Genomic DNA, 26,857 nt, shown 5'->3' on the forward strand with positions numbered 1-26,857 from the left:
ATCTCTTGCAAAGCTGTTAAAAATAAGTCTAAGTGTGAATAGCTGTTGTATTGGGAGCAGGCAGTAACTGCTTTAGTGCAACTGCTCAAGACAAAGGCCAATTAGAAGGTGGAATTAAGCAGAAAGGAAAGCAGTAGTGGTTTCATCCTCCTAAATAATTAAGGCTGGCAGGTAGTTCTCTTGCAAATACTTTTCTGTTTAAAGCTTCTGGAATGCTTTTGGTATTCAGGTTGAAGGGGCTTGACATTTTCTTTAATTTATATCCCCTCCTCCCCTAGTGGCATGCCTCCAGATGATAGGCATCATCATCCCTTCCAGGTTGGCTATGTGAAGAGAAGTGGGGTAGAGAATGTACAAGCATTTTCCACCCTGAATCCACCAACAGAGTTCAGGGCTGAATCTGGCTTCTCTGTGCTTTAGGCACATCCATTGCAGGATATCTAACCAAGTGAGGGTCAGCTCCTCACCACATGCTGGGCAGGGAAGGAGACTGCAAGTGAGACCTATGCTAAGCAGGAAAGCAGGTGTGTATTCCCCGCAAGGCCTGCATCAGGTAGTTGCAGAGGTGTGTACCTTGCCAAGGTCCATGCTGGGATGGAGGCATGGGTTTCTGCAAATCCCCTCGCCCGGTGGGGATGGAGGTGCACAGCCTTGGCAATCCTCATGCTGGGCAGGATGGAGTTGTGTGGGTCAACCAAGCCACGTGGGGTGGGGAGGCAGGCTTTTCCTTCCTTCTTTTGGGCATGGGGCTGGGCCCTTTCCCCCTTATGGTTTCCTCCTTATCTCAGCACTCTACTTTCCTCCAGTTTTTCAATGTCAATTTGGATAACATGTACAGATTCTCTCTAGTTGATCTTGGCAGGGAGAGGGTTCTACCAGTTTGCAACCCGGGCTTAAAAGGCTCTTGCTATGGTTTGAAGCCAATTTGATATCTTAACATGTGGGAAGTCCCAGGTATAGAAACCATTCCAGGGGTGTCAAGACACCCTAGACTATCACCAAACCCCGGTTGAGAAAACCTGGTCTAAGCATATATGGGGGCAAAGCTGGCATCTTAATTTGTTACAGGATTTGGTCCCTGTACTTGAGTCTCTGCTATGTGACCCCATTATTGTAGTGCAGTGGTACTCGGCAGATAGTGAACAGTTCCTGCGAACAAAAAGAGCTGCATAGCTATTTTGTGTCCTGCGTCCAGACCCTCACAAACAGTAATATATAGATACTAGCTGCAAAGCCCTTTCCTAAGAATGGGCTTTGAATGAGCCCCCGCCCCTGGCCCCCAGCTTTGGGCCACAGCTCGCAGCCGGATCAAGTGGGGCAGGCGGAGGCTGGCTGGCCCGGGACAGAGCTCCTTAGCAGGTAGTCAGCAGACCAGGAGGCCCTCATTAGCAGGCCCAGCCTAGCAGGCCAAGAGGCCCTTATTAGCAGGGCCAGCCTAGCAGGCCAAGAGGCCCTCGTTAGCAAGCCCAGCTTAGCAGGCCAAGAGGCCCTCATTATCAGGCCCTCCACTATGACCCTTTGCCCAGGGCCCTCTCCCCTTACCTGCTGCTGGCTCCAGGCATTGAGGCTCGTCTGAGAGGGGACCGAGGGCGGGAGCTGCAGGTGCAGGGCCAATCAGGGTGCAGCCAGCTTTCCCAGATGCACCCTGGTTGGCCCTATTCCAACTTGGACAGCCAGACACATTCCACCCCCTAGACTGTTTCACAAATACATAGAGAAACCATGGATAAGGATAATATAACCCTTTTAATTCCTAGACTATTTCTTAGCAAGTAGGGTTGTGTATCTGGAAGAGGAGAAGGATTAAGTAAACCTCAGCTTGATCTTTGGTCTACAGTCATGACAGAATAATCCTAAATTCTAAAGAATTTGCTCCTTTTCCTAGAATGTGGGACTAGTACCATGGGGAACAGTCCGCAAAAAAGCCGTAGGAGGCGTGCAATACCCAATTTACTGAGTGAATGTCATTGTGGTGTCCAGTTACGACAGGCTCCCCAAACGAGACACTGGAATCTATGGAACTTCTGTATGACTTGTGTTTCATGGCATTGGCAACACGCATGAATTCAAATGGTCTGCCTCATGCACTTAAGCAACTTGGTGCTACCCACCTTAAAAAGGCCTCCATAAATTATTCAGAATGACCTGCCAAAGTTAAGAACATATCTTCCCTTAAAAAGAGAAAAGAAGACGACATACAGTAGTTAAAACCACATTTTCCCCTCATTTTTCAAAGTCTAGGGAACTGATGGAACACCTAATCTTTTCCTGGCTCCCGTAACCAATGACATTGGGCCGCTGTGCCAAAAAGGTAATGGAGGGCAGGGCGTGCCGACTCGGTAGAGCGGAGTTGGAATCGGAGAAGGGGCATGCTCGTTGCTAAGCTGCTCAGCAAGACTTTCCTTAATCAACTAGGGAGTCTCTTGTTTAATTCAGAGATCACTGTCTCTCGGCTCCACTCCTCCCTTGGGCTTTGTAGACTCTTAGCAGACAGATTTATTGGGGTTTTAAACATAATCAGGAACAAATTAGCCTCCGTAAGGATCTCATGCTGGCCTGGATAGGAACATTTTGGAGGCTGCCTCCTCTCTGTATGAACATGAATTAACTCATTGCATTGGAGTAGATTAGCGTCCTCTTTCATCCCAAACCTATGATCTTATCAGAGGCCCATTATTTTTATCTTCATTGGGGTGGGGGGAGGGTGAATCATTTGGAGACACCACAAGGGCGCTTACATCAATATTAGGTTAATTTCGATGCTTTTTAATGTCAAAGTAATCATTCTGTCTGCATGGAGGAGGAGTATCTGTTGGTAACTCCTTAGATTAAAAAAATGCCAAGAGAGGAGAGTGTGCCTCAGTTAGAGCAGATGCATCCATTTGGGTTGCTGTGAATGTTAGTTTTTATATAGCTTGTAAACTCTGCCTGATACTATTTCAGTTCTAACTTGAGCCTTAGAAGAAGACTTGGCTTTTATATGCTGTTTTTCTCTATTGGGAGTCTCAAAGTGGCTTACAGTCGCCTTCCCTTTCCTCTCCCCACAACAGACACCCTGTGAGGTGGGTGAGGCTGAGAGAGCCCTGATATCACTGCTTGGTCAGAACAGCTTTATCAGTGCTGTGACAAGCCCAAGGTCACCCAGCTGGCTGCACGTGAGGGAACAGGGAATCAAACCCAGCATGCCAGATTAGAAGTCCGCACTCCTAACCACTACACCAAGCCCCTTCCAAAGGGAAAGGGACATCCGTGAAACTTGCTCAAAGTAAAAAAAAAAAAAACAAAACCCTCAACATTGTCCAGTCTCAGTTGAACATATTTACTTTCTTGATTAAAATATAATATGTTATCCTGTTTTCCTCCCCATAAGACAGCCATATATATCAAATTCAGTATGTATATCATTTGCTTTAGCTGAATGCTTTCTACTTAGACTTTCGGAAGCTCTCTGTGATCTCAGGAAGAAGACCTTTTAAAACACAGATCCTTTAGCCAGAGGTGCCAGGGACTGACTGAAACTGAGATTTTCTGCGTGCAGAGCAGGTACTTTGTCATGGAGTCATGGCTTATTCCTGATTTGGTGATGTAACTGTATGCAAACATTATTTCAAGCAGCCAATGATGAACAATCACAGATTTTGTATCTTCGTTAAACCCTTTTCAGCTTCAATTTGTATCTATTTGTTGCATGTGCAGCCTGCCTTTATCAATGAGACTCGAGGCTGATCACAAAATGTAAAAGCCATGCAGTCAGAAAACATAAGACATCTAATGAACAGTGCAATAGGACTAGATTTGCAAAACTTGATGACCGTGCAGACAAAATACATTAACCCATACCTACATTAACTGCAATTGGTGCAGAACGCAGCGGCCAGGATTCTCACCAGTACACCGTGGAGATCTCACACCCGGCCTATACTTCAACAACTCAACTGGCTCCCAATTGAATTCCAGATCAGGCATAAGGTTTTGGTCCTTACCTTCAAGGCCATATGCGGTCTGGGCCCAGTGTACCTAAGAGACCCTCTCTACGTCTATACCCCCAAAAGAGCATAACGCTCTGCCAGCACCAACTGGCTGGTGATCCCTGGCCCCAAAGAAGCACGTCGGTCTTCCATGGGGGCCAGAGCTTTTTCTGTCCTGGCCCCAACCTGGTGGAACGAGCTCTCTGAAGAGATCAGGGCCCTGTCTGAACTCCCAAAATTCTGCAGGGCCTGCAAAAGGGAGCTCCTCCACCAGGCATTTGCCTGAGACTGACAACAGGTCCCCCCTCAGACATCCTCTCCATGGCCTGAACCAGTCTGTTTTGAGACTCCTAGTAGAGAAAAGCAGCATATAAGAACTACTTCTTCTTCTTCTTCTTCTTCTTCTTCTTCTTCTTCTTCTTCTTCTTCTTCTTCTTCTTCTTCTTCTTCTTCTTCTTCTTCTTCTTCTTCTTCTTCTTCTTCTTCTTCTTCTTCTGTGTATTGTTGTTTTACCAGTGCACAGGAGAAAATACTTTTCAAATGGCATAGCTAACCCCTAGTAGTCTGTGGTAGCGGAACAAAAATTGAGTCCAGTAGCACTTTGAAGACCGAGAACATTTTCATGAGTCAAAGCTAAGTCAGATGAGAAAATATGTACACTTTTGAGGGCAAAATGAATGTGACATCATACAAAATGGCATGAAAATAAATACTAATCACTTTTTTTTTCTCATGCTTTTTAAATGTGACATCAAAATGAGCATTCTTACCCAGTTTGAAATGCAAGGATCAGAAACTAGAAAGCACCCCTAATTTTCACATGAGAAAAACACTCTAAGAAGGATATCAGTAATCTAACCTCCTGTGTGCCTCCCCCTAAATGCTAGGTGTACCTTTGTAACAAAGGGGAGAAAGAAAGAAAGTAATAATTAAACTTCATAACTATCAAACTTATTTCCCCTTATTTTCCAGCCATTTGATGGTACTGAAGAGCTGGGATTGTGTGCTGTGGGGGTGGAAGTGGGTGGGGAAGCAGGTTTGTGTGGGGGGACAGAGTCATTAAGTAATTGAATTATAATGATCTGATTTACTCTGGCTCTTGCAATGTTATTTCACTGTATAAATTAAGGAGAAAAGTAAACAGGGGATTCTGCCCTTTGGAAGGCACTCAACACAGAGCTGCCGCTGCTGAGTTTTCTGACACCTACTGACACTTATACTTGTGAGGGTTCACATCCATCTTTCGAATAATGCCGAGAGTCCAATTCCCTGCGGTGATTATTTATTACTATTTGCTATTACTCTTGCATTATCTTGCCTTTTAATTTTCTTCTTACACAATTTAGACAGCATTTATACAGCGTGCATCACTTACACGCGTGTTGCACTGTGGATTTAGAGATACGCACATATTGTTATGTGCCTCATATAATTCTCAGTGTATGAGAAAAATTTCAGTTCAAGGAACCAGAACATTGTGCAAAAAATACTCAGCTTTAGTTTGCGTAAGGAGGTAGTGACACGAAAACAAGCATTTTTGGACCGAGATGGCAGGGGTAAGATATCCAATGTCATTTTGTTGATATGTTTCAGGGCTTTTAAAAAAAGATTATCTGAGGAAAATGTCAATGAGGAGGACAAACATTTAAACCAACGGTAGTGGAAAGTGCCATCAAGCCATGGCCAACTTATGGCATCCCTCTAGGGAAGCCTTTTTCAACCTTTTGACCATGGAGGAGTCCCTGAAATAATTTTTCAGGCTTTGAGGAGTCTCAGAAGGGATGTCATCTGGCCACGCCTCTCGGTCATGCCCCCTGGAGTCAGAAGTGATATCACCACCTGTGAGAGCGGGGGGGGGGGGGGAGAGGAGGCAGTTAAGGTGGGCATAGCGATGCAGGATCTGCTCCCTCCCAAGCACAGAAACCATAAGTCACTCATGCTCCGGGAGGGGAGGGAGCAATGGAAGTGGCTGGTTCCCCAGCTTGTGGTCAAGGTCATTAAGGCAGGAGGGAAAATGCCACAGACCTCCTCCAATGCTCCTGTGGACCCCTGCATTTGCTGGCAGGGGCTCCTGGGAACTGTAGTCCATGGACATCTGGAGGACCACAGGTTGACTACCCCTGATATAGAGGATGGAGCAGAGTTGTTCTCTCTTGCCCCAGAGGGACAGACCAGAACCAATGGGATGGAATTAATTCAAAAGAATTTCCGTCTCAATATCCGGAAGAAGTTCCTGACAGAACGGTTTCTCAGTGGAACAGGCTTCCTCGGGTGGTGGTGGGTTCTCCATCTTTGGAAATTTTTAAACAGAGACTGGATAGCCATCTGACAGAGAGGCTGATTCTGTGAAGGTTCAAGGGGGTGGCAGTGGTGGAAGAGCAATAGGGTTGTAAGTGTCCTGCATAGTGCAGTGGGTTGGACTAGATGACCCATGAGGTCCCTTCCAACTCTGTGATTTTATTATTCTATGATTCTATAAGAAGCCAGCTACTTCTGTAGCTGCCCCTTCTCTGTGGAACTCCCTGCCTGAGGAAGCCGGTCTAGTGACCTTTCTCCAGGCTGTCAGGGGCTGACAATTAGCATTTATTTTCCAAAAAAAACTTCAGCTGAGAAGTTAGCTGCTGATTTCTGCTGCTCAAAATCTGGATGCTGTCTCCTGGCGTTTTTGTAGCTGGTTGTAGGTTTTAACTGCATGCTTAGTTTTAATGGTTTGTTTACTTGTATTTTGTTATTTAATGTAAGCTCCTTTGAGAAGCCTGCCGAATCAAAGGGCAGGGTAGAAATTAGATAAGTAATAAAACCACTTAATGGACTGGTTTCCTCCTCCTTTTTCTTTGGGAATGTGGAGCATGCTGAAATGACCCGTTGGCTCAGTTTGGTTCAGTTATTCTTTGTAATTAGATATTTTTAGCCTGTTCTTCCTCGGAGTAGCTCAAGACTGTCTCTCTTTATCCTCACAGCAAATCTGTGGGGTGGGTCAGGCAGAAAGTTACCAATGGACCTAAGGTTTGCTAATGACTTTCATAGACCCAGGATTTAAATCCAGATCTCAATCATAGACTAGTACATAAACCATTCAATAAAAGCTCATATCTTTACGCACTTTGGCTATATCTGTGGACTGCCATAGCCTCACTGTCCACAGAATTATAAACAAAGATGCAATAGAAAATATATAACCCCCCTATTGCTCAAAGTCGGTATGGGAATTGACCTTCACTTAGGCTTGCCAACTTCCAGGTGAGGCCTAGAGATCTCTTTGGAATGGATTACTGTTGACCTGCAGACAGCAGTTGCTTTGAAGGGAATAGCAGTTTCAGATAGGGGAATTCTATAGCATCTCATCTCCATTGATCTTCATCCCCAAACTCTCCCCTCTTCAGACCTGAGCCCCTATTTTTTCAGGTTTTCCCAGGTCAAAGTTGACAACACCTGCCTTCATGTTCATATATGTGTGTGCTTTTGCAACACATCCATTCATTCACTCAGAGATGCCGCCGCTAAAATCCCCAGGAAGGGAGCTGGACCTTGAAAAAAAAAAAGAATTATAACACTAGCAAGTCTCACTATCAACAGAAAGACATAGACTAAAATTTGGACCAGGCATGAGATCCAGTCCCTGATAGGGCCCATTATGCACGGCTGCCGAACCGGCGATTTCGGGTCACATGGAAAACGCGGAGGGGGAAGACGCGACGCACACCGGTTATGCACGGGGCGGGGCGCAACGGCGGCAAAACCCAGAGTAACCGATTATGCACGCGGCGATCCGGGCGCCGCTTCTGGTTGCGTCCCGGTCACCCGGAAGCTGCACTTTCTTCCGCGTTTCGCTAACGCGGCTTTTTCGGCGGCATGCACCGAAGCTGTGGCCGGTTGCAGCCGGCACCGTGCGTTATCGGTGATTTTAGTCGCCGCCATTCCACCCCAAATGTGCGTTATTCCCCCCGTGCATAATGGGTCTAAGTGAGAACAGTTGATGTGGATTTGAATGATATGAGGAAGTCGTATGAAGAAAGTCATATGAGGAAAGGCTGAGGGAGCTTGGTCTGTTTAGCCTGGAGAGAAGACAACTAAGAGGTGATGTGATAGCCATCTTCAAGTACTTGAAGGGCAATTGTTTTCTGATGGAGCAGATGGAACAGTTGTTTTCTGTTGCCCCAGAGGGTCAGAACCAATGGGATGGAATTAATTCAAAAGAATTTTCGGCTAAACATCCGGAAGAAGTCCTTGACAGTTAAAGTGGTTCCTCAGTGGAGCTAGCTTCCTCAGGAGGTGGTGAATTCTCCTTTGGAAATTATATAGCAGAGGCTAGATAGTCATCTGACAGAAATGCTGATTTTATGAACTTAGGCAGATTGTGAGTGAGTGAGCAGGAAAGGATGTGTCGTTGTTTGTCTCTTGGGGTCCTTCCTTGCATGCCCAGGGAATTGCTAATCGCCACTGTGGGATGGTAGGCAAATTTCCTCCAGGCCAGACTGGATTCTGGAGATTTCTCTTAAGGGGGGGGGGGAATCACTTGGGCATGAAATTGGGGTCACTGTGGGTGGGCAGGCAGTTGTATTCCCTACATTGTGGAGCGGGTTGGACTAGATGACCCTGGAGGTCCCTTCCAACTCTATGATATTACATCTAAACAGGGCCAGTGGCTTGTTGTTTAGAGTCCTGTTCATTGAAATGAAATGCATGGGAGGAAATTCCTGTTCATGCCTTCCACACACTACCGTAGATTCCTCCCACAGCACACAACTCGGTTTCCCCCTGATTTTTGCTCCCTCCGGTTCAGCTTAGTGCAGGGGTAGTCAAACTGCGGCCCTCCAGATGTCCGTGGATTACAATTCCCATGAGCCCCTGCCAGCATTTGCTGGCAGGGGCTCATGGGAATTGTAGTCCACGGACATCTGGAGGGCCGCAGTTTGACTTGGCGTCTCATTGACTGGAGCAAAGGATGTTTGTGTGCTTGCAGGAGACCCCCTTTCCTCTGCTACTGCCCACGACGTTCTGTGCTGTGTTGGGTAAACAGAGGCCTCTGGTCTCTGGGGCTGTTCGCTTGGCAGAGCTCGCCCTTGCTAAACTCCATTTCGCAAGTGTCATTTAAGAACAACACCAGGGGCCCAGAGTCTTTCTGCTGCTGGCAGGAGGCCTTTGAAATCAGCGGGACTCTGCCAGCAGTTAATTTGCTGCTTTGTTATTTTCTCTCCCCGAGCAGGGGCAGTTTCTCCCCCTCCTGCTCTTTATTATTCTTTTTTTTTGTTTTGTTTTGTTTTGCTGTTGTGTGTATTTTACTTTATGCTTGCTGTTGCTTCACAATCAGTAGTGTACGCATGTGCACAACAGTGTGCACGCATGCAGGTAGACCTATGACACACAAAGCTGCCAAATGGGAACTTTCCTGGCAATGTTTGGCATTTTACCCCCACACATTAAAAGAGGCATATTCTCAGACCGCATGCCGGAATGGACCCTGGCTCCGTTGTGGAGCACGTGCTGTGCGCAGAAAAGAATGCAAGCCCAGTCTCCAGCTGGAAAGAAGATCTCAGCGTGTAGGGATATAATGCAAGAGACCTGCCTGAGACTTGGGAGTGCTGCAGCCAGTGAAAGCAGGAAATGTCGAGCTAGGAAGGCTAGTGCGCTGACTCAGTATGAGGTGGCTTCATCATAAGAGGGGACATAGATAGGGTGCCAAATTTGGATTGAGAAATTCCTGGAAATTTTTTTTGGGGGGAGGGACTGGAAATTGGGGGGGGGGGTGTAGGGAAGGTGAAAGACTTTGGCGGAGTGTCATGCCTTAGAGCCATCCTTCAAAGCAGCCGTGCTCCTGGGAAACTCATCTCTGTAGACTGGTGAGCAATTGAGCACTCGAGCAATCTAGCTGTAGCTCAGTGGCGGAGCCTGTTCCTTGGATGCAGAAGGGTCTCGGCTTCAATTCCTGGAATCTCCATTTAAAGGGCATTGGGTAGCTGACCTGAGAACGACTCCTGAATAACATTTTGTAAAGCTGCTGCCAAGTCAGAGATGCTAATATTGATCAATTCCAAAGTGAACTCAGGGAGTGCGTCCCTCCCTATTATACCACAAGCGTGATTATACTGTAAGGTGACCAGATTTTAACATTGGTAAAGCAGGACACCATTGACCGGGGTCAAAAATTTGGTCTACATGGAGCAACAAAAAAGTTTCATAGAACGCATAGAACGCAATAATAGGATTGTAATATATATTTTTTAAATTTAAAGATAAGTACAGTTTGCCATGTGCCCCCCTATGTCCCTCCAAAAGTGGGACAATATACTGTAGAGCTGGAGATGAACTTGTGAAGTCTGGGAATTCAAAACAGGTTTTTGGATAAATATGTTAGGAATTCTCCATCTCCTTCCTTGTCCTCTGACAATGCAGTCCTTAGCCTATTGTGCACAGGTGTTTTCCCTCACTTTCACTGTGCCTGTCCATGGGGTTTTCTTTCTTTTGCATTGATTTCCCTCTCTTTAGAGCTCAGTTTGCTTTCTGGTCACTGTTTCCCTGGGTTTTCTGAGAGTGTTTTTGTGTTGATTTTCCCCTTTGTTTTGCTTCCAAGACTAAAGTAATTCAAAAGCTTGAAGATTCCCCCCACCCACCCTTTTGCTGTCCCTTGAAGGTTATTCCCCCACCCACAATGTGGTCATTCTATCCACTTTCTGCTATACTCCCCCCCATTTTTTAATTTCCCATACATTTCCTCTCATTTTCAATTTTTGTTTTGGGGGGGAATAGCATGAGTCTATCAATATGAAACTATCTCCAGTCTTGGATTGCTGAATTAAAAAAGTAAAATGATGGGGGAAAGTTTAAAAGGAGCTGCGTAAGACTTAGTCCTGTTAGTATTGACTTTAAAGGGGTATTGGAGAGGAAGAAGAATGCAAGAAGACGAAGAGGAAGAGGAAGAGGAAGAATTCAATGCTATATGCAAACAAAATAAAGGGATACAATTCATCAAATTGCCATGAATTGTAAAGAAAGAGAAACACTGATCTAGAAAGGCTAAAGTTTTGAAAATATTTTCCCCTTTAATGCTTTAGTGAATAAAGAATGGGAGTCTCCAGGAAGTTTAGCATTAAAATGGCAGCTGAGCTGCATGGACCTTACGCCAGCCACAGAATTTAAGAATCACTTTGACTCAATCCATTTGGAAGACAGAGGGCAAGGATCGGAAAAATGGCCAAGATCACAACCAGTGTGCAAGCTCAAATTAGAGAACCATGAAGAAAAACACATACAAACTTGCAAGGAAGGGTAGGCAATATGTAGCTGCACTAGGGAATCCATGAAAATGCTCCCCCATTTTTTTTTCAATTTAGTGATACATGACTAAACAAACTCCCCAGATCTTCTTCCAGAGGACTCCTTCCCCATACAAATTGCAGCCCTGTGCAGTGTGGTAAAGTTACAGCAAACTTTGCACAGGCATGCACTCACACATATACACATGTTGCCAACAATCACAGCTTGCAATATCAGTGTTAGTGAGTTCTATCATACATCCTGTTCACTCAACAGGTTCTCCTATATTATGAGATTGTGTGACTCTCCCATTTCTTACAGTGGCTGGTAACATGGCAGAGAATCTCCTTGTGGAATTTGGGGTTTTGCATCTGCTTGTCAGTTTCAAAAAAAGTTTCAACATCGGCCCCCTTCCCCCTTTGCTTGCATTCCTTTCTGTTCCTTTTCATTCACTGAATGAATGCTAAAATGTATGTGCAAAACCTGAACCATGAGGATTTGAATAGAAGGTGCTTGCTAGATGCCAGCGCACAGCTGCAATGAGACACATGCATAATTAAAAAAAAATTGAATGCCATCTCCTACATGTTACAAGTGACATTCCAACTTGATTTCGAAAAATGCTGGCTTTTTTTTTTATAGTAGTTGCAGAAAAAATACACCAGAGGAATAAGAATGGTGTATAAGTCAGGCAAAGAATCCAAAATCAAGATTAAAAGGCTTACTGCTCCGAAAATCTGCAGGAAGATGTGTGTGTAATGGACCCTTGACAGAAAGGGTGGGAGGAGAATTATGAAAACCAGACTTCATGGAAGCGGTAATATATTATGCCAAGCAAGAAAACCCATGCAAACTGTTCTAATTTGCATAATTTATTCTTTGGGCAAGATCTTGGGTTTTCTGAAGACATTGTTCCCATTTGCTCATTAGGTCAAAGAACATACTGCCTTTGCTCATTACAGGAGAAAAATGTCATTTTTTCCCATTTTTCTCTCCTCTTTTTTTTTACCCTGCAGATGAACCAAGCAGGTGTTACTTTCATGATGGCGATGGGGTGTGCGAAGAGTTCGAGCAGATGACCAGCATTATCGACTGTGGGGTCTATACCCCCAAAGGTTATCTGGACCAGTGGGCTTCCAATGTGTCTGTCTCGCACCATGATGAGCGATGCCCGGGGTGGGTGGTCATTGGACAGCCAGCAGCAAACCAGGTAAGAAAGGTCCGAAGGCCCTTGCTTTGATCATGCTGTGAAGTCGTGCACCCAACTCATTCGCCAAGCAGAATGCTTACCCTCTTTTTTGTGTCTGTTTTTCTTTCCTCAAGGTCTTCTGACCCAGAGGTCAGTATTTTACGTAGAAGTTGAAAATTAACTTAGTATTGCACCAATGAAAACAAATCTGCACAATACTAGTCCCTCTAAAGTCCCTCTAAAGTCTGAACGGACAAATTCCGGTGGGGGAGCTGTTTGTCTGTTGCAGAAAAAAACAACAGGAAAGCCCACAAAAATATATGTTCCGATAGATGTTTTAGTCCTTAAGATGCCATGGGAATTTCCAAAGAACATAAAAAGCCCTGTTGAGTAGATTAAAAGTTCACCTAATCCATCATCCTGCTTCCAACATACTGTAAAGTCATGCACCCAACCCATCCTCCAAGTGCCTTGTCTTTTTTTTTTTTTTTAATGTGTGTCTTACAATATTAGCCAGGTGTATGCCGCCAGGAAGCTCCCAAGCAAAAGACACCCTGCTTCTGCCTCCTGTCTCAGAGAATCTAGTGGTCAAAAGTAGACTGCCTCATAACATTCAGCTCACATGACTAATAACAGCTGATAGACCCACCTAAACAAATATATGTGGAACATCTGAACAGATCAGACCAAAGGTCCTGTTTCTAGTACTTGAAACATCAGATGCCTCCAAGAAGCATACAGAGCTTGAAGGCAACCACAGCTGCTCATATTGTGTTGTTAACAGTGTTTGCTGGCAGGGGCTCATGGGAATTGTAGTCCATGGACATCTGGAGGACCACAGGTTGACTACCCCTGGTGTAAGGCATACCACTGATGGTCAGTGCCTGTGAACAGAGAAATTCCATTTAGCTTAATCAATTCTTCGGTAGCTGATGTCCAAAAGCATATGACTATTGCAACTGGGATTTTCATTTAACTTCACCGCTGCTTCATTTCCTGTGGACTGGGAGGAAGGAAGAGAATGTTCCCTTTCCACAAACTGATATGGGAATAAACAGGTGCCTGTTTGGATATTTGCAATTTCAGGCAGGTATGTGTGTATCAGTTTAGGTAGTTGGTGGATATGAACAATATGCACCGGTATTTCTCGGAGGAAAATGAGTATGAGATGTGCAATGAAATGCTAAACTTTTCATTTCACAGAACCTTGCTTTGAGTACAAGGAAACAAGATCTTTTAAAAAAAATCCACCACTGACACTAACAAAAAATGGGCCACAGAGAGCAGAGTTTAAATTTGAATGCCAAGGCAATATTCCTTTGCTTGGTTAAAAATACCTTGACGACTGCAGCACATAAAAGGTACCACATGGTGCCTTAGAGTTCATGTACAGCATACACCTACATGTGTGCCAGATGCAAGAGGCACACATCCTCTACGGAGAGATTTAGCTTTGAGACACTCTGAGGAAGGAACTGTACCCTGAGGAATGAGAACCCCAACAAGCTGCACTCACAAAACTTAATATTCCAGAAAGGCAAAATGGGGATAAAATCACAACAGTGATTTATCGGGGATGTGGAACAGAAAATAGGAACTGTTCTTTGGTAAACAGAGGCCTTTGGAGTGTATGGTGTGTCTTAATGAATTCAGCTTGCATTCTGCAAGTGTAGGTACATGTTCTTGGCTGCTACTTGACACCCCTCCTCTCTGATCTATGCCTGACTCAACTGTGTTGCAGGGCCAGTGGTACTCCCCGGAGCCAACATTCTATCTCTTGTGTGCTTTGGCTTGCTCAGTGCTGGTGTGCTGGCTTCTGAGAAGCCTAGTTATGAGGTACTAAACTCATAAACTATTACAAGGGTAAACGCTGCAAAATTTCAGCTGCCCAGATAATGTGTGAGCACCTTCATGATTTTAAGATACACTTTGAGCCCATATAAGACAACCATACCACACCTCCTGGGAGGAGTTTATTCTCCTTAGGGTAAATCGATCCTCTATCCTTCTGAAACAGTCAAGAAGATGATTTAAACCATAGCTCCGATTAATATAGAGCAAGTCATAGGAAGTGGCAAAAGAGTTTGTTTCCATGGTTTATGAATAAAGTTTGAGTCCAGTGGCACCTTTAGGACTAACAAAGTTTTATTCAAGGTGTAAAACTTTGTGTGCAGGCACACTTAGATACAAGTGTGAAAGCTTGGTGTAATGGTGAAGAGCAGCAGCTTCTAATCTGGAGAGCCTAGTTTGATTCCCTGCTCCTCCACATGCAGCCAGCTGGGTGACCTTGGGCTAGTCACAGTCCTGTTAGAGCTGTTCTCACAGAGCAGTTTCTCTTGGAGCTCTCTCCTGCTTTGGGGAGATGAAGGCACTTTGAGACTTTGTTGGGTAGTGACAAGTGGGGTATAAAAACCAACTCTTCTTCTATTATCTTAGGCTGCCTAAGGAGGTGGTGAACTCCCCCTCACTGGCAGTCTTCAAGCAAAGGTTGGATACACACTTTTCTTGGATGCTTTAGAATGCTTAGGGCTGATCCTGCGTTGAGCAAGGGGTTGGACTAGATGGCCTGTATGGCTCCTTCCAACTCTATGATTCTATGATTCTATGATACCTTGAATAAAACTTTGCTGGTCTTAAATGTGCCAATGGACTCTATCTTCATTCTGCTGCTTCAGACCACCATGGCTACAAACCTGAATCTATGGTTTATGATTGTTGTCCAGTTTCAAGAGACAGAAATTTACACTGTCAAAGTGTTCTAATAAACTGGGGTGCCTTGGGTTACATATAAACAGAATTTCAGATGTCAAGCTTGTTGGGAAGAACCCTAGTTCTTGATACCTCTGTGAATGAATGAATGAATGAATGAATGAATGAATGAATGAATGAATGAATGATCGATCCACGACTTTTTCTCTGCTGGTCTCTCTGATACATATTTTGCCTGTTTACTTGATTTCTCCAACACTTTTCTGCTACTGTGTTTAAAGCAGTTTACAATTCAGAATAATTTCCTGTAATATATAATATCTTGTAATATATTATAAATTTCCCTGCGATCCTGTCTTTTACTGCCCCTCAGTGCAGCAGCAAAAGCAAAAATTGGGAGGGAGATACTATGATATTGAAAGATGTTCTAGGCTACAGAGAATGGGGGAATTCCTAAAGTATTGCTCCATAGGTGATGTCATGTCCAGGTCTTTGCCCAGAAATGGTTGTCACCATGTTTAGCTACTCTCCCCCTCTTCTTGCTGCTAAACCTCCCAGTAATGCCAGCTTACTCCTAGCAGCCCTACCATGGACTCAAGGTGACAAGCAGCCCCCAATTCTCTAGCAAAAGCCCATCGAACTTGTGATCCACCAAGATGAACAGACACACCAATCACTACATGATGTTGTCCATGGGTAGACAACCTGTGGTCCTCCAGATGTCCATGGACTACAATTCCCATGAGCCCCTGCCACCAGAGGCTCCATAAATCTTACATTTCTTCCTTAATGTATGGCTAATGTGCTTCAGACTTCAGGCTTCTTGTGTTACACACACACATGCCAAAAGTGAAAAAAAAACACATTTGTATCTCTAATGGTTGCACTGTAAATAACCAAGGAATCTGCAAATCCCCTTTCAAAAATATATTGAATTGGGGAGAGGGTGGAAAGATATGGGGGAGACCCGTGTATATTTGGGATTTCTCCAGCGTAAGAGGAGAGCCCCTTGGCTTGGCCTGGGGAAGTTGTAACAAGAAGTCCAGGAGGATTGCCAGAGCAGCTTCATGTATATCCTCATTCTTGGCCAGGTTACTCCAAAGGAAGCAAAAAGCTTCTCAATCACAGGAGGCAGATTTCCTCTCCGCCTCTCCCCAGTTTGAGAGCATTGTATTAGTTGGCAGTTTCAAACCTTTTGGGAATTCTCTTCCTGAGGTGTATTTGCTTGTCAGGGTAAAAGTCTAGCGAGGGAACGGGACTCTCCTGTAATATAAAGCAAGTCGGAATCTGCACACTTGTATCAGGTATTTGAAACTTTTGGTGATCAACTAGATCAAGAAGTGGGGGGGGGGGGTCTCCCAGTCTGCTCTTATTTGGAATCAAACAACCTGAGACTCTTAGAGGATCAGTGACTAGATCTTCTCAACATTTTTTTAATGGAAACTGCCTCTGTAGACCCCACCACACCCCAAAAAACAGTAGACAAGAAAGAAATTTTCAAGCTGGCGATGGCAAAAATGTTATTCAAACAACAGAACGAGTTCCTAGGTACAATTAGCCTCGTTTTCGTATTTTACTCCACCAGTGAACTTACTTCTTAATTGTTTTTTTTCTCCAATGGTTTTTTTTTCAAGGATACTAACAAAGTCTTCAACACACTACCTTATATTTTAAGCCATATAACTTGGGTCTATTAATATCAAAGGTTTGTTTGGGGTTTTTAGCCTCAAAAACAGCTGGAAGGGCCTTCACTGGAACTGACAACATCTGGGCTGTTTTGAACACTGCTAGAGGTAGGAGAACAGCAGGCATAATAATAGAATCATAGAATCATAGAGTTGGAAGGGGCAATACAGGCCATCTAGTCCAACCCCCTGCTCAATGCAGGATCAGCCCAAAGCATCCTAAAGCATCCAATAAAAGTGGGTATCCAACCTTTGCTTGACGTATGAGTTCCTATTCTCCCCCCCCCCCCCCATGGGGACTCAATCCAAAAAGGAGAGGGCATTTCTCCCCCCCCCCTCGCCAGTTAGGGATATAGGTTATGGGGAAGAGTTAAATGTTCCAGTAGTTCGCCCCTAATCCATGCCAGGCGCCCGCATTTTAGGCTCACAAAACACACTGCAAGTTCCAATCGTTGCAAACGTCGCATGTAGTTTGACTCAAAGTTGTTTGTTAAAATGGCTATTGTTAACAGCTTGAGGCAGATTCTGTGTGAAGAGACGCAGCAAAAGAGAACCACAGTCAGATGTCAGAGGAGATTCCAGGCAATTATACTTGATCCCTCCAGGGATTCCCCCCTCCCCTTTCTACCTTCCTCTTGGTTTTGAGAATGAATCTCCCCCCCCCCCCTCTCTGCCTCTCTCAAGAGTACACTGACAAGTCATCTGAGGGGAAGAGAGGCGCGAGTACCAAAGGGGCCGGTACACCCTGTTCCTGATTTGTGTGTGTGTGTGTGTTATGTGGTGGAATCTAAAGTGAAATAGATAAAAGGCACATAAAACAGTTGCAAAGAGCAAAGCTCCCACTGGGGTTTGTGAGCAAGTCCCCGTCCCTCCTCCCCCTCGGGATGGAGGTCAAATATTTAAAAATAAAAAGGCATTGCAAAACCATATCTGACTGGGGTCCAGAGGCATATTGCTGAAAACAGGCTGTCTGTCCTGTCTTAGCAAGAATGGCTCATGACATTTGGGTACTTGAAACTGAAAACAAACAGCATATGGCAAATACAGCCATTAACATTGCCTTTGTCTCCCTGTTAGTGGGCTTCCCAGAGTCTGACTGCTAAGTCTACTTGGTACAGTGGTTAAGAGTGGCAGAGTCTAATCTGGAGAACCAGCACTTGCTGGTAGGGTCAATATTTGAAATTGGGACCTCTGGCTAAAATGGTTAAGAGCCAGGTTTAGAACTACCCATGTAGTGGTTAAGCGTGGTGGGTTCTAATCCGGTGAGCCAGGGTTGATTCCCCATTCCTCTACATGATGCCAGCTGGGTGGCCATGGGCTTGTCACAGCCCTGAGAGTGCTGTTCTGACCAAGCTCTCTCAAGCCCACCTGTCTCATAGGGTAGCTGTTATGGGGAGAGGAAGGGTGGGCAATTGTAAGCCGCTTTGAGACACCTTTGCGTAGTGAAAAGCAGGATGTAAAAAGCCAGCTCTTCTTCTTCTCCTCCTTCACGGAGCAAAGCAGAATGGTGGAGTTAATGGATGTTTCATGTGACCCAGCAAGGCTAAATTTATGTTCTTGCACTGCAGCAGTGGGGAGGGGTTTGGATTTAGTTGGAGTGTTTGAATGGGAGTGTGGCTGGGAGGGGAACTTTAACTGTTACACTGTTTAATGTACTGTTGTGAGCCACCAGAAAAAAAACTGGCCTGGGAGTGGTGGCCTATAAGACAAACAAACAAATAAGTAAATAAATAAATACATACATACATACATACATACATACATACATACATACATACATACATACTAATTTATGGTGGCACTTCTTTTTTTAGAGGTAATCTAGCTCTGAAAAAAGAGCCTCTTGTGGTGCAGAGTGGTAAGGCAGCCGCCTGAAAGCTTTGCTCATGAGGTTGGGAGTTCGATCCCAGCAGCCGGCTCAAGGTTGACTCAGCCTTCCATCCTTCCGAGGTCGGTAAAATGAGTACCCAGCTTGCTGGGGGGTAAACGGTCATGACTGGGGAAGGCACTGGCAAACCACCCCGTATTGAGTCTGCCATGAAAACGCTAGAGGGCGTCACCCCAAGGGTCAGTCATGACTCGGTGCTTGCACAGGGGATACCTTTACCTTTACCTTAGCTCTGAAAAACCAGAAGGCAGCTGCTGCCTTGGTGCCCTCCTGATCACTCAGGGAAACAAGACTCTGGCCTAGATGGACATTTTGCATGACCCAGCAACGCTTGTCTGGTGTCCTTAATGCGCTGATGCAATGCACGTGTGCAATGATGGATGAGAGCCCCATGGGAATCTGTGGGAGCTGTAACAGAGCACAGCCTTGAGTTGCTTTCTGAGGACCCACCTTCCATTCTGCTGCCACTGGACCCCAGGTCCACCACCTGGTGTCTGCCGCTTCACTGTGGCTTAGTTCTAACCCAGTTGCTAAACCTGCATCTTTACATGCACCTCCCAAAAACCCCTGCAACTGTTTTGGAGAAAGTTTCTAGTCTAGCCTTCTCTCTGAGCTTCTTGTTTTATACATGGAGTGGATATTTTTTCTTCTTCTTTCTTTTATGATGGACCATTCAGTCACAGCTTGCTGCTTGAGTACCCAGCTTGCTGCTGGGGGGTAAACGGTCATGACTGGGGAAGGCACTGGCAACCCACCCCGTATTGAGTCTGCCATGAAAACGCTAGAGGGCATTACCCCAAGGGTCAGACATGACTCGGTGCTTGCACAGGGGATACCTTTACCTTTACCTATTCAGTCACATGAGTCCCTGCCTGTGGGAGTACAGTCCACAGGTTCATTGAGTAATAGATCCTTGAGTGGGCTGACACAGCATCTTATGGGCCCTTTAAGGAATGGAGCAGAGGCACCTGGAACAGACAGGTGCCATATTTCTTATGTGGCATTTGTCTGTTCCAGGTGCCTCTGCCCCATCAAGCCAGTGGCTCATCTAGCTTAGTGCACTCTGCTTTGACTGCCAGTGACCTTCCATGGTACGAGGGCAAAGGTCTTTCTGTAATGGGAAATGGCACTTCCTATAGGCAAAGCATGCCTGCTCTATCTTCGAACCACAGCCTTTCACTTTGCTTTGTAGCTTTGGCTACTGAAGCTGCTCTGACTTCCTTCCTATCCAGTCTCTGTCCAAACAGCCCTTTTAGATCTGGCGTCGGAGGCATAGTGGCCTGACTATCCTCCAACCGGCCCAAGGCCCGTGACAAATAAGCCCCTTGTGTGTCATGGCTTAAATCCGCTGCAATGTGAGACTCTCCATTCCTTGGGCTGGGCAGCTTGCCAGTTTTCTTCCATGTCCCCACAGTTAGGAACACCGGCACGGCACGTTCCCTGTGGTGGTGAGAGAGAAGCCACCCTGTCCTGTCTTGAGGAGGGGATTTCAAGGGGCCCTGGCATAGTGGAAACTGGATAGGACTGCTGTCTCTTGCATAATTTCCCAGCAATTTGGCTCTTACAATGTGTTAGACTCAATAATTTGTCTCATTTCAGTCAACCGTAGACATGTCTGGCATTTGAGGCTGCGGGGAAGAAGGGGTTATGCCTCACGGACTGGTCCTCAGGGGTCCTTTCACAAGAAGAGAAGGATGTGGCACATTTACTTAAATTTAAATACTTTTGCATGCTCCGAGTGTCTCTAGGTACCCGGGACTGTCCGTATTTTCTGGTCCCTTTCTGTAGACCCATCATTTGTTATGTCAACTTTTTAAAGGGGGAAACATTCTGCCAATGTTGTCAGCATCAGGACTGCAATGACATTCTTCGTGATTTCTCCCCTCCTTCAATAGAGGGGAGATTGTCTACAGCAGGGGTAGTCAAACTACGGCCTTCCAGATGTCCATGGACTGCATTTGCTGGCAGGGGCTTCTGGGAATTGTAGTCCATGGACATCTGGAAGGCCGCAGTTTGACTACCCCTGGTCTATGGCATATGTGTGTAATAAGAAGCATGCCCATGGATATTCAGATGCCACACTGTGTGTAGCTTGCCCTTTCATACTCTGCAGGAGTGTGTTTTCAGAAGTTGAAAGTAGATTGTAAAGCAACTGTAGACCACAAGGGTTTCTGCCCCGTCACAAGCGCTTCAGGGAGTGTCCTTCAGATTGTGCAAGAAGAGCTGGCCCCAGTTTGCTCACTGCACAGGGAACTAAAGAATGCTATTCTTGCCCTTGAGGAAAAGAGCCCACCTAGATGTCTGCAGGCTGTAAGGTACGGGACTGGAATCAGACCACTGGCCATTCCAGTTCAGTATTCTGTTTCCTTGAGCAGCTAATCAGATATCCCTGGAATGCCTACAGAAAGGGACTAAAGCCTCCCCTTTCTCTCCCCTCCCCCCAATTAACTGGACACTTTCAAAAAGATACTGCTTCTGTTTAGCTGTTGAGGTACTGTTCTGGACCTTCTATTTCATACAGGGAGGTGGTGAATTTGTGTAAAATCAGGGTCACTATAGCTTCTTTATACATTAAGAACAGCACTTTTATCATTAAAATAAATGTCCAATGGCTGCAAATAGGTTCCAGTCATCCTACAACACTCTCCCGCCCCACACACACCCCCTTGTTGAAATATGGAAAAGAGGAATTGAAACTGGAGAATGAAACCAAGCAGTTCTAGCCTCCAGATTCCTGGAAAGGTCACTCCAATAGACGGGAGCAGGTAGGCCTCTGTTTACTATAGGTAGTGTTATCAACTTCTAGTCCAGGCAGGGATTTCTCCCAGAATCAACTTCCTTGGAGATAATGGCATCTCTGGAGGATGGACTCTGTGGCATCATACCCCACTAAAGCCCCTTCCCTCTACATATCCCACCTTCCCTATGCCCCACCTCCCAGGAATAATTTCTTATCTCAGAGGTGGCAGACCTGCCAGGATATAGTGGCTGCTTCAGATGGCCAACTGCAAACCAAGGCTTCCCAACTAGTGTACCAGAGTACAGCAGTGTAGTTTGAGAGCCCCTCCAATGTACCCTGACACATGGGATTCCATGATGGTGGTCACACAGAGCCTACCACAGCAGCACTGCTTCTTCCCCTATGGTTGGGGTAAGTTGGCCCAGTGGGCCTTCTGTTGGCATTGGGGCCATCTTGAGTGGTGGTGGGGAGGCATAGTTACAGTTGCATATGTTTATTTGCATATCTTTATTTTATTTTATGTTTTTATTGGCATATGACGACAGGGCAGAGGGTTTGGTTAGCTGACATCTCCTTTGCAGTTCCTTGAAGCCTGAAAAAAATATTTCAGGTGTACCTCTACAGTCAAAAGGTTGAAAAGGGATGCTCTAACTATGAGTTCCCTGCTGAGCTTCCTCTCCAAACTGAACTTTTTGTAGACATCATTCTCAAACTTCCAGGCATTTCCTAAGCCAAAGCTGGCAACTCTAGACAGCAGAGAGATGTTTGGCCCTCCCTACTACGCTAATAGGCCTTTCAGGGTGGAAAACAGGATGCTGGGCTATGTAAAGTTTGTCATTCATCTTGCAAAGTCCTGATTTCCCAGGGATAGGATAACTTCCCTGCTATTTGGTTTTCCTGTCTCCTGCCTACCTTTCCTCTGAGCCAAATAAATAAATAAACAAACAAACAAACAAATAAATAAATAAATGAAGGGACCTAGAAGTGTCCGTATTGTTCTTAGAGGAACAGCCTTTGTCCCACTCACCTCTCACTGAGACATAGGCGCACACAACACAAACACATGTGTGGCTTTGCCAGAACTTACTTAACTCCCTTTGCAACGAGGGATTAAATAAATCCTTTCCTTCTCATCCTCGTGCCGCCAGTCAATCAAGCTGGGATAAAAATATGCTGGGAGGTTATACTTGATTGAATTAAACCACAATAATGAGAGGAAGAAGACAGCAAACAAGGATGGGAGCAGAGGGGTTGGTGGTTCAGGAATGGGGCCAGCCGTGGCTTTTCCTGTATAATTTGGTTTCATGTTCTGTACAAGAAAACATGTCAAATATGAAAACGGCTCTCCAAGATTGTAATGCTAGCCACAAATACACAGACATGCAGGGCGCTATTCTCCGGTGGAATGGAATGTCATCCTCAAAGCCACACGCTCGTTTTCTTTAAGCCTGAAAGTAAACCTTCTCATGCCAACAACAGAGCATTCTTCTCTCTCTCTCTCTCTCTCTCTCTCTCTCTGTCTCTCTCTCTCTCTCTCTGTCTCTCTCTCTCTCTCTCTCTGTCTCTCTCTCTCTCTCTCCTTTGTTTTGTTCATAGCATATTTCAGAAGACCCCTGTTGTATCAGACAAAATGTTAATCTAATCCAGCATCATGTTTTCCACAGCGGCCAACTGGATGCTACTAGGAGGGCTATAAACAGAGCATGGAAGTCAAGGGCTCTGCATTATTTGCCTGCCAGCAATGGTATGCACAATTATTTTTCTGAACATGCTTGTTCCAGTCATTCATCATGGCTAACAGACATGGAAAGACCTGTCCTCGTTGTTTTGTCCCCTTTTCAAACCTTCTAAACTAGTAGCCCTCTCTGCATCTGTGGCAGCAGATACCACTCTAGAAACATCCCCCCCCCTTCACATCTTGGTGCTGAGTGCAACCTTCTCAATGGTCTTCTTTTCTGTTTTTCACCTTCCTCAGCAAATTCAGTTCAGGAAGACTTCCCAAATTCTCCATATCTGGATTCCTTCTTGTGTTTGGAGCTTCAGATTCCATGGCTTTGTTCCCAAAGTGGAACAAGGCATCAGAAATTCTCACTTGTTCCCTTTTCATTGTTGTTTGTTCAGAGCTTTGTACTGACCCCTGCTCATGTGCAGTTTGCGGTGTGCATTGAGAAAACATTGTTCCAAAGCAACCTGCACATGCCTGCTTATACATAGTGTTGTACAATACGAAAAAAGGGAAGAAAGATTCAAAACATAAACAGAGAAAAGCAGAACCTTTCCAAGGCAATTGGTACAATAAATTTTATATATTGATAATTTTTAAGGACCAACCAAAACGGTTTCTAGATATACTCCGTTTTCACAATTTTTCTTCAGTAGTTGATTCCTTATACTCTTATCAAACAATTTTTTTATATATAGATAGACCACCGGCTCTGTAAAGTATTGTGGGGAATGTCAGTCAACGGATATGATATTGATCGCATTGTAATGGTCTATGGCTGGAAACGTCCTTGTATGTATGTATGTATGTATGTATGTATGTATGTATGTATGTATGTATGTATGTATGTATGTACCATGGTACTGGAAAGGGAGCTTGACAAGACACAACAAACAGAGTACCGTCCTGGTGGGATTGTACATAACAAGGTAGCATGCTTATTTTTGGAGGGTTATTTTTGAATGGGGTTTTACTGATGTAACACCCCTCACAAAAGATTTCAGTTTACTAAGTCTGTATATACTATTATATCCATTTTGCACCTTTAAAAACAGAAACAAATCAGTGTGTACATCACTGTTCATTAGGGGCGTCAGGTTCCTCCTGGCCACCAGTAAAGGATGAGAGAATAGGCTTGTCAGCTCCAGGTTGGGATGCTCCTGAAGATTTGGGGATGGAGCCTGGGGGGGGACAGGGACCTCCATGTTGTATGATGCTATGGAGTCCACCCTCCAAAGCAGCCACTTTCTCTAGGGGAACTGATGTCAGTAGTCTGGAGATGACCTGTAATTCCGGTGGATCCTTTCTGGGGGACCTAGACCACTCTGTCTCAGTTTAATCTACCTCACTGGGTTGTTGTGAGGTGAAACAGAGGAGGGAAGGGCCACAATAATAAATAAATTCAGTTGTGGATGGCACATTATCCGTGTCCTTTCTGTACCCATTCATGTTTAGCTGCACACATGGTACGTGTCTAGTCTGGTTTCGATTATACAATGAGTTAGAATTCCGCTTACCATGGTTTCTGCTAAATTCATGGTTGGAAGTTTTGTTTTGTTTTTATTGCGAGGAGAATTGCCAAAAGAACTTAGCCTGAAGCTCATTTAGCAGGAATTTCAAAAGGAAGTTAAAAGAATTTCTAGAAGATTGGCCAAATGAGCTTGCACATTTTTAAGTTGTCACTCATGCTTGCTTAAAGCAAATTTGAGACCAATCAGTTGTTCCTTGATTGTTTATGACCATTGGCGGTCACAATGGAATTGAAAAGTTCATGCCATTATGTCTAAAAAGTATCTAAACTGGTTTTTGAAAATCTGGAATTAAAAAAGAGAGAGATCCTTCCAGAGAAGCAGTAGGTTTCATTCATATTCTTGGATTAGGTGGCCTTCTATACAGTTTATCTGTAGATAGTTATTAAGGGGTATAGAAACATTTATTTTTTATTTTTTCATATGACTGACCCCTCTATATTCTTTTAACTCATCATCTTCTGAAGCTCACCAGATTGACTCGAGCAGTACTTTGGTTAGCAATAAAGTGGCTGGCTTCCCATGACACTGGAAGTCTTCAAGCAAAGGTTGGATACACACTTTTCTTGGATGCTTTAGGATGCTTAGGGCTAATCCTGCGTTGAGCAGGGGGTTGGACTAGATGGCCTGTATGGCCCCTTCCAACTCTATGATTCTATGATTCTATGATTCTATGACACCTGCAGAAAGGCTGTACTTGGAGGCAGATGTGGCTGGCTTGTGTACCAAAGGGTGTAGTTTGCTGCTGTTTTAGGAAGAGCCTGGGAGCTGGATGGCCCAGCATGTAGAGCAAAAGCCTGTTAATGTGGTGGTGGTTTTGTTACTCTGCATTTTTAGAATGACAGCTGAGAACCCCGGAATGTGTGGATGGGGGTGACCTAACTGGCACACCACCATTGTGTGGCCCTATGCCTCTTGGGGAAGCAGAGATTCTGAACTTGTAAATGTTGAATTCTAAAGTCACCTCTTTTGAAATGGAGGTTCCTAATTGGGTGACAGAGCTGTGCATCTCTCCAACTTAACATATCACTCAGAAGTGATGCCCAGGCCTTTAGCTAACAACACAGGCGTGTGTAGAAATGTACCTTTAAAATTGGGGCTGTTGGACGGGGGAGATTTCCCCAACTGTGTAAACATGAAGATGGCTCAAGATGGGTAGCCATGTTCATTGGCCTGTAGCAGTAGAAAAGAATAGAAAGTGAGCGGTGACTCACAAAAGTGCATACCCTGCCACAACTTTTGTTACTCTTTAGGTTGCTACTGGACCCTTGACCTTTTCTACTGTGAAAACATGGTTGCCCCGTTTGAATTAGGAGAGCAAATCTGAAGTCACAAAAAAACAGGGAGTGAAAGGAAGAAATGAAATCTCAGTCTGGGTGCCCCACCCTGGATGGCTCAGACTACTCCAGTCTCATTGGGTCCTGGTTAGTCTTCAGATGGGAGACCATCAAGGAAGTCCAGGGTTGCTATGTAGGCACAGGCAATGGCCATCCACCTCTGAACATCTCTCACTTTGCAAAACCCCTCTCAGTCTGGGTGTTCAGACTATGAACTGGTCAGCTTCAAAAAACCATCTCATCCAAGGGATCTGCTGCTCGACATGGAAAGCAGGAGAGCGGCAACCCCCACCTTACATTTTCGTGCCACATTTACTGGGGAAAAGAGCCTCTTGTGGCGCAGAGTGGTAAGACAGCAGACATGCAGTCTGAAAGCTCTGCCCATGAGGCTGGGAGTTCAGTCCTAGCAGCCGGCTCAAGGTTGACTCAGCCTTCCATCCTTCTGAGGTCAGTAAAATAAGTACCCAGCTTGCTGGGGGGTAGAACAGTAATGACTGGGGAAGGCACTGGCAAACCACCCCGTATTGAGTCTGCCATGAAAACGCTAGAGGTCATCACCCCAAGGGTCAGACATGACCCAGGGCTTGCACAGGGGATACCTTACTGGAGAACTAACCGTGTGCCACACTGGGGAGGTGGGAGACTGCTAGTGTCACAGCAGGGAGAAGCCCTCGCTCTTTCCCCAAGTGTGAGAAAATTCTGTTCTTTCAACATACAGCTGTTTTCAAAATGAGAAATTGTTCTCTTGGCCTTTCCTGAATGTGAATGTGTGCCACCGCACACATGTCTCCAGCAGCCACAAGCAGCACACAGCCAGGCATCTCCAGTGAACATG

The 26,857-nt window shown here is 45.1% G+C and overlaps 1 protein-coding gene across 1 annotated transcript in view; it reads left to right on the forward strand.

The window, feature by feature from the left end:
- The window catches only part of PAPPA (pappalysin 1), a 286,657-nt gene that overhangs the window by 131,657 nt on the left and 128,143 nt on the right, over positions 1–26,857 (forward strand). The window contains exon 10 of the mRNA XM_077305078.1: positions 12,239–12,432. Within this exon, the coding sequence (XP_077161193.1) occupies positions 12,239–12,432 (194 nt within the window). The remainder of the gene's footprint in view (positions 1–12,238; positions 12,433–26,857) is intronic.

This window comes from Paroedura picta, chromosome 12 (genome assembly GCF_049243985.1).
Source record: "Paroedura picta isolate Pp20150507F chromosome 12, Ppicta_v3.0, whole genome shotgun sequence".
Lineage (NCBI taxonomy): Eukaryota > Metazoa > Chordata > Lepidosauria > Squamata > Gekkonidae > Paroedura > Paroedura picta.